Raw genomic sequence first — 9005 nt, 5'->3', positions numbered from 1 at the left:
GTATTAAGGGATCTACTGAAATCATTGCTTCACTATATACTAATTTGGATGTAAATTTTAAAAAATAAAAAAATAAAGTTAAATAAAAAAATGGTCAGAAGACATGAATAGACATTTTTCCAAAGAAATCCAGATGGCTAACAGACACATGAAAAGATGCTCAACACCACTCCTCATCAGGGAAATACAAATCAAAACCATGATGAGATACCATCTCACACCAGTCAGAATGGCTAACATGGACAATTCAGGCAACAACAGGTGTTGGTAAGGATGTGGAGAAAGGGGAACCTTCTTGCACTGTTGGCGGGAATGCAAACTGGTGCAGTCACTCTAGAAAACAGAGTATGGAGGTACCTCAAAAAATTTAAATTTAAAATTTAAATTTTTAAATTGAAGTGATTTGATATATGCATATGTTGTGAAACGATCAGACAATAACTCTAGATACCGTCCATCCACACGCACAGTTAGGATCTATTTTTCCAACTACCCTATGACCCAGCAATTGCACTACTAGGTATTTACCCAAAGAATACAAAAACACTAATTCAGAGTGATACATGCACACTGATGTTTATAGCAGCATTATCAACAATAGCCAAATTATGGAAACAGCCCAGTGTTGATCAACTGATGAATGGATAAAAAATATTTGGTATGTATACACCCCCCCAACACACACACACACACACACACACAATGGACTATTACTCAGCCATGAAAATGAATGAAGTCTTGCCATTTGCAGCAATGTGGATGAAACTAGAGTGTATTATGCTAAGTGAAATAAGTCAGTCAGAGAAAGATAAATACCCTATGATTCCACTCATATGTGGAATTTAAGAAACAAAACAAATGAGCAAAGGGGAAAAACAGAGAGAGACAAAGCAAGAAAAGACTTACCTATACAGAACACACTGATGGTCACCAGAGGGAGGTGGGAGGGGGGAGAGAGAAATGTCATGGGGATGAAGGAGGGTATAGAGCACTGGGTGTTGTTTGCAAGTGTTGAATCACCATGTTGTACACCTGAAACTAATATTACACTGTATGTTAACTGGAATTAAAATTAAAACTTACAAAAATCTACTCTAGTAGCAACTTTCAAATATATATTATTGTTAAGTATAGTCACCATGGTGTACAAGGCATTCCCAGAACTTACTTGTCTTAAACCCGAAGTTCATATCCTTTGATGACCTTCACCCATTTTGCCCAGGCCCCTCCCTTCACCTGTGTTAACCACCAATCCGTTCTTTGTAAATATGAGTTCCTTTTTTGTTTAGATCACACAGTATTTGTCTATCTCTATATGACTTATTTACCTGACAACCATTTTTAGTATTGAAAATATAGGTCCCTTCTGAGCTGTCCAGTAATTTGAATAAATGACAGCTAATCACTTTTGCTGCAAACACACTCCTTTTTCTACAATCCTCTTAAAGTTTTCAATTCTGGAATGATTCAGTTTTGGTTTGATGAGGACAGTAGATATTATTTTAGATTTTTTTTTTTGAGTATTTTGGCGGTCATTGGATGCTTTTACCATGTATTTATGGGATTTACCCATTCTTTAAACAAGAAAACACACCCACCCACCTCTCCAATTTCTATGTGATTTTGTATATGAGATATATTTTATTATTTTGTCCTATTTGAACTATACCATGATTTTCTTGGAATTAGCCCACTAATTAATATGTTGACATGCTTGGATTCTCTAATATTGATTTTAACTTCTTTTGATAATCATCTACCGCTCTGATCCAAAGCCTTAATGAAAATATTGATCAGATCACAATAAAAACCTGTATTAAAATAGCAGATAGTCTTCTGAAAACTTAATTTCAGAGATCTCTTTTTGATCACTTTGGTTACTTTTTGATCACTTTATTGTTCATGAAAACATTATAAAAACAGGTGAGATGCTCCCAGAGACACTTCCTGAGGTACTGAGGCAGGACTATAACTAATGATCTGGACTCAAAACCAAGCCTGCTGGTTTATAACTTTTAAAATTCAATTTCTTAATATTAAAAATAGGGGAACTTAGAGCTATTTTTAAGTGGTGGTCAAATGGAATATAACTGACATTGAAATTTTGATATTTAGGAGTAGTTGGAAGATTAAAAAATTTTTAATTTCTTTTACCGTTAAGAAAGTAGATCTTGGGGCGCCTGGGTGGCTCAATCGGTTAAGCATCCAACTTTGGCTCAGGTCATGACCTCACGGTTTTTGAGTTCGAGCCCCACGTCGGGCTCTGTGCTGACAGCTCAGAGCCTGGAGCCTGCTTCGGATCCTGTGTCTCCTCCCTCTGCACCTCTCCTGCTTGCACTCTGTCTGTCTCTCTCTCTCACTCTCTCTCAAAAATAAATAAACATCATAAAACAAAAAAAAAGAAAGTAGATTTCATTAATGTTCATATTGCAATAAAAAATGCCTTTCCTACAATGATAGGAATTTGAAAACTGAATACATCGGTCTTTAGTTGAAAATTACTCTTTTATGTGATTGTTATAATGGGACTCAGATGATCAGGTTCAGAGTTATTTTAGAAAAGATCGTGTTTAGATGAGGTTTAAACTCAGTGAGCTCTGAATATTGCTTTAATGCTAAGATACTTGATTCTATTATTATGTATAAGTGTATACAAACAAATAATTACTAAATATTTCCTTTTTCTTTTTTTTTTCTTTCCTACTGTTTATTTATTTTTGAGAGAGAGAGAAGAAAAAGAGACAGCATGAGCTGGGGAGGGACAGACAGAGAGGGAGACACAGAATCCAAAGCAGACTCCAGGTTCTGAGTAGTCAGCACAGAGGTGGATGCGGGGCTTGAACCCATGAACTGTGAGATCATAACCTGAGCCGAAGTTGGATGCTCAACCGACTGAGCCACCCAGGCACCCCAGTATACCCTTTTTCTAAATGAGGCCCTTATGAGCAGGCATGATTTTATTGAGGACCACTAAATTGAAATTGTTAATAGAAAGTTGAATTGAAATAGAGATTGAATTGTTAATGAAAAAATACCGTTTTCTAGAGAAATCTAAGTCTGACCTTATACTGTAGAAAATAAGTTATCCACTTATGCATTTTTCCCTCCCTGGAAGGCACAGGCTACAAGATACAGTTAACCTAAGATGGTAATTAATTACTTTCCACTGAGGCAATCCCTTGGGGGGCCACTCCATTAAGCCCCACGCTCTGAACTGTGTTTACCTGAAACACCACCCTCACCGAGCAGACCTGCTCCCTGGTACCTGGGCCGCACTCGATTCTTTTCAGTGTCAGTGGGCTTTGGGAGAAGTTAAAAGGTCCCTGGGTCTATGCCTTCTGTTCAGCCTCTTATGAAAGCATCTCAGTCCTTTCCCGGCCTGAACATTTCAGAGACCAGGCTACCAACTTGGCTTTTAAAACAAAGACGCTCAGTTTTAGGATCAATTGAGATTTGCTCCTACTGACCAAGACCAACTCTGGTGAGTGCCACTTCTCCGTATTTTACGAAATGTATAGCCATCCTCCTGAGGAGAATGGTCACGATGTCTGTGCTTCCTCTCACATCTCATTCATGTTCGGAACCTCGTTCATGTTCAGACACCTATGAAACCTCCAAAATAGATCTAGCAAGTCCACAAATGATCTTCAAAATGGCCAATTCGATGTGCTTTTGTTGTTATTTTAAATTTCCTTTCTTCAACATACGATCCTACCATATAGTTTCTTCTAGAACATTTCTCTTCCATTGGCTCTGTGAGGCCACTCACTGCTGGTTTTCTCCTTCCTCTGTGACTGTCTTCCTCAGCCCCTGGCTCCTCTCATGCATATCTCTTGAAGTTTGACGGCATCTGAACATCATCCTCAGCCCTATTTTCTGTCTTTTTTTTCCCCTAAAAATATTCTTGTAAGTGCCTTTCAAAGGAGCTAGGTTCACTGCTTTTCTACATTGATGGTGTCTTCAGTTCTAGATCCTCATATTCGACCTCAAGCTCAGCACACAATCACCTCAGACTGGGTCTTTCTCATCAGGGTCACCTCCTCTCCCAACCACTTCCCTGTCTGTATCTGTTTTGGAGAATAGCACGACATCTTTTCTCTGTACGTCCATCACATCAGCTTTTATCTGCCCATTTTCTCTTGTACTTGTCACTTCTTCTTGTCACACTTACAGATCAGTTCAAACCTTCACCATCTCTGGCAATATTTCATTTTTCAATCTTACATCCTGCTAATCCAACATCCATGCTGTTGCCAGAATGCTTCCTAAAAATTAGTTTCAGCGAGTTCTCAAAATAGATTACAGCACAACAAAAAGGTACTACCTCAGTGATTTTCAACCTCTTTCCATCGGGTAGGGATTAATCAATGTAATAAACCACAGTATCTGATGGACTAATTCAAGCAACTTGATAAACTGTACAGAATTGAAATCAATCAAGTATATACCCAGTTAAATAAATCTTTACTTAGTGCTTCTATGTTAGGTACCATTATCAAAGGTGGAGAAATGGACAGAGATGGTGTCTTCTTGACCAAGAATTGCCTTCTTGACCAAGAAACTCACTGAAGGTGAAATGACCTTTCAACAAATCCACAGATTTTTAAAAAGAAGTAGAAATCAGTGGAGTAAACTCTGATACACAGAATGGCTTTATGATTCTATAGTATCACCTTTAACATAAAACGTGACACCAGCCAATCCCCCTAACAATTATGTTATATGTGGTATTAAGGTTTTGTTTGTTTGATTGATTATTTTTAGAAATGGGCACTCACTAGCTAATATATTTCATGTCCTGGAGAAAAAGAAAAGTAAATGTTTACTTTTATTGGAGAAGTCACAATATAGATAATACTGGAAAGGCATATACTCTATTATCTAGCATTCTACCTACAATGTAGTAAGAACTAAATACTTCTTCAATTTTTTTTTTAAGTTATCTATTCATTCAGAGAGAGACAGCGAGAGATTGCGAGCAGGGGAGGAATAGAGAGAGAGAATCCCAAGCAGGTTCCTCACTGACAGAGTGTAGCCCTATGTGGGGCTCAAACTCACAAACTGTGAGATCATGAACTGAGCCGAGATCAAGAACCAGGCGCTTAAACGACTGAGCCACCCACTGCCTCAGAACTCAATATTTTTTAGAAAACCTCATTATTTGTTCAAATGAACCTGATTGGACATATCCAAATCCAAATCATCCTAAGGTTTTAAAAATTAAAAGGACAAGGCACCATCAGACAGTTGTGATATCTATCAAGTCCCAAACCTCAGAATTCAACGCTTAGTTTCAGTGGCATCTGCATGTGACAATTTTGAGGTTTATTTCACTGTTTGAGCTTGCTCTGGGAAGTTCATTCCAACCAAGTTTCATATTTTAAAAATGTTGAGAGCCTTTCAGAGGCAAGGAATATGACTGTTTTTAGAGTGAACAGCTCCCCTACGTTTGCCTCTGGTCTGTTCTTAGATCCACTTACAAGGTGGTACCAACAATTTAATTTTAGATGGTTAACAAAAGAAATGTTACTACCTTACTGTAATACTAAGGTATCATAATAAGATGCAATAAGACTAGTACAATCTTCAATGACTACGTCGAGTGGAAAGATTTCATCGTCTCTGTCAGTTTCACACCTTTAACAATCCAAACTCTGCTCCAGAAAGTTCTGATGACTTTTTTCAAGCTATGTGACGCCATTGGTCACCCTTAGAGCTTCTGTTTCTGAATAATAAGTAAAGGTTTTTCTTTTTTTTTAATATATGAAATTTATTGTCAAATTGGTTTCCATACAACACCCAGTGCTCATCCCAAAAGGTGCCCTCCTCAATACCCATCACCCACCCTCCCCTCCCTCCCACCCCCCATCAGCCCTCAGTTTGTTCTCAGTTTTTAAGAGTCTCTTATGCTTTGGCTCTCTCCCACTCTAACCTCTTTTTTTTTCTTCCCCTCCCCCATGGGTTTCTGTTAAGTTTCTCAGGATCCACATAAGAGTGAAAACATATGGTATCTGTAGTAAAGGTTCTTCTAGATGAAGTGTTACCTAATCACTACGGGGATACGTTTGTCTTGATTTCGGTAGGTCTATGTTGGGTGCACTGTTAACCTGACATGCAGATATACTAAATATGATACATTCTTTCTACTGTTGTTTGGCTTCCTAGACAGTCATACTTGCTACGTTCAGTGTGACCATGGCCAATTTGACCTCCATGAGTGGATTCCTCCTCATGGGGTTTTCTGAAAACCGAAAGCTTCAGATTTTATATGCATTGCTGTTTTTGGTGACATACCTGATGGCCTTGACAGGGAACCTCCTCATCATCACCGTGACCACGTTGGACCATCGCCTTCAGTCCCCCATGTATTACTTTTTGAAGCACCTCTCTGTCCTGGACCTCTGTTTCATCTCTGTCACAGTGCCTCAGTCCATTGCAAATGCACTTACGAACAGCGGTTACATTTCAGTTGGTCAGTGCATCCTTCAGGTTTTCTTCTTCGTAGCTCTGGCCTCATCGGAAGTGGCCATCCTCACTGTGATGTCTTATGACCGGTATGTCGCCATCTGTCGGCCCCTGCAGTATGAGACCATTATGGACCCCTGCACTTGTAGGCACGCCGTGGCAGCTGTGTGGCTTGCTGGGGGCTTCTCTGGGCTCATGCATACTGCTGTGAACTTCTCCATGCCTCTCTGCGGGGAGAGAGTCATTTACCAGTTCTTCTGTGACATTCCTCAGATGCTGAAACTAGCTTGTTCTCATGAATCCGTCAATGAGATTGCAGTGGCTGCCTTCACAACTTCAGCAGCGTTCATCTGCCTGGTGTCCATGGTGCTCTCCTACGTCCCCATCTTCTCTGCCGTGCTGAGGATCCCATCAGCAGAGGGCCGGACCAAGGTCTTCGCCACCTGCCTACCACACCTGTTTGTAGTCACCTTCTTCCTCTCCACAGCAGGCTTTGAGTTTCTGCGGCCCCCTTCTGACTCCCAATCAGCTATGGACCTCATGTTTTCCATATTCTACACAGTGATACCACCCACACTCAATCCGGTCATCTACAGTTTACGCAACGAAGCCATGAAGGCCGCTCTGAGGAAGGTGCTGTCACAAGGAGAAGTTTCCCCGAGAAAGATGTATTTAAAAGCCATTTTTAAATTCTAAAGAACCGTACAAATAAAAGTTACTGTCATTAGGTTTCAGATTGCAAAAGACTAAGTCTGATTTCCACCCTTCCAATGTTTCTATTCTTCATATTCTGCTCAAAACCTGAGTAAGATATTATGCTTCTCAGGATAGTGGCCTTCCTTCCTCCAATTCAAGTGTTATTTTAAGGCATCTTTTAGGATTTTTTTTTCTGAAATAAAACAGAAAGGGCAATGAGTTTAGGGCCTGCCCGGCATCATCTGAAGGTGATTTCTAACAGATAGGCTCCAGACTGCTGGCACATAGGCTGACTGTGTTTATGGGGGCACGTTCCTGGTATAGTTCTTGGTATACATGTGTGCTTGCTGGTGTGCCTCCAAGTTTCTTACCTCTGTCAAGTTTCTACATTAATTCCCCTTCCTATTAAGCTTTTCAATAGCTTTTCCTACAATTTTTTCAGTCCCTAATAAATGTCGGTTTCATTATACATGGGTTTCTTTGAACTCCTTTAGACAACTCTTCTAGCTATGCTACATTGTCCCCATTCGATCAATTAGGACACTAAATTTAGAAAAGATTGGTTTCTTGAGACTTCTCAAATAAAAAATAAAGCTGTGGGTGCCTGGGGGGCTCAGTCAGGTAAGCATCTGAGTTTGGCTCAGGTCATGATCTCATGGTTGGTGAGTCTGAGACCCGCATCAGGCTCACTGCTTTCAGTGCAGAACCCACTTCAGATCCTCTGTCCCCTCTCTGCCCCTCCCCTGCTCTTTCTCTCTTTCTCTCTTTCTCTCCGTCATGCATACAAGCACTCTGTCTCTCAAAAAAAAATAAATAAACATTGGGGCACCTGAGTGGCTCAGTCAGTTGAGCGTCCAACTTCGGCTCAGATCATGATCTTGCGATCCACGAGTTCGAGCCCTGTGTCGGGCTGTGTGCTGACAGCTCGGAGCCTGGAGCCTGCTTCTGATTCTGTGTCTCCCTCTCTCTCTGCCCCTCGCCCACTCATGCTCTGTCTCTCTCTGTCTCAGAAATAAATAAACATGAAAAAAAAAGACTTTCAAAAAAATAAACATTTAAAAAAAGGGTAATAAAGCTGTGATTGAAACTAATATTAGTCTGACTCAAAGCTTGTTCATTTGCATCTACTTGCAAATGCTTCCCAGCATGTGTGTCTATGTGTATAAACATAGAAACAGAAGCACATAGTACTGTAATTCAGTACTGCTTTTCCATTACTAGAGTTGTTTGCATTAATGTATTTCTTACTCTGATCCATAGAAGAGCTTGACAAGATGTTTTTACAGAGTAAGGCAGGGAGGCCTCCCGGGTCCATGAAACACAATAAGGATGAGGAACGGGAACAGCTCCAACCTGTAAGCATGAGTCCCAGGCCTTGTGGGTCCAAGGTCTGACTCCTTCTGGGGTAGGAGGCTGTGTGACCTTCTCCATGAAGGGCTCATAAATCACAAGAGGACAATACTGCACTGGTTCCCAGGTTTGCTGAAGTGAACTAAAGTACACTGAGAACAGTGGGGATGAGCGATTGCTGAATAATGGGAAATGTTTTTTACATGGCTGTTTGGATTAATGCTTCTGTCCATAGTAACCTACACATGCATGTACACACATGAAGATTGTTTTGTTGTTTGTTTTTAAAGGTCATGCATTTTATTTCTCTTCAAGTATGAAGCTGAAATTGAGGACAAAATCTCTCTCAGTGTCATATTTTGCAGTCTTAAAGCTTGGTCCACAGTGGTTCCTCTATCTCTAGATGTGCATTAATATGTGTGTGTGTATATATGTGTGTATATATATATATATAGTCTAAACAGGTTGCATATTATTTGTAAATAATTCCATAA

The 9005-nt window shown here is 40.0% G+C and overlaps 1 protein-coding gene across 1 annotated transcript; it reads left to right on the top strand.

Moving 5' to 3' along the window:
- Positions 1-6005: 6005 nt before the first annotated feature.
- On the top strand, positions 6006-7300 carry LOC123609652 (olfactory receptor 14J1). Its single transcript, XM_045500827.1, has one exon. The coding sequence runs from the start codon at positions 6196-6198 to the stop codon at positions 7159-7161; it is 966 nt and encodes a 321-aa protein (XP_045356783.1). The 5' UTR covers positions 6006-6195; the 3' UTR covers positions 7162-7300.
- Positions 7301-9005: the final 1705 nt, after the last annotated feature.

This window comes from Leopardus geoffroyi, chromosome B2, assembly GCF_018350155.1.
Source record: "Leopardus geoffroyi isolate Oge1 chromosome B2, O.geoffroyi_Oge1_pat1.0, whole genome shotgun sequence".
NCBI lineage: Eukaryota > Metazoa > Chordata > Mammalia > Carnivora > Felidae > Leopardus > Leopardus geoffroyi.
The sequence above is the reverse complement of the archived record's forward strand: the minus strand, read 5'-3'. Positions and strand labels throughout refer to the sequence as shown.

Bases quoted from the DNA above. Each gene is read 5' to 3' on its own strand.
- LOC123609652 (XM_045500827.1), top strand. From the start codon at position 6,196: ATGGCCAATTTGACCTCCATGAGTGGATTCCTCCTCATGGGGTTTTCT.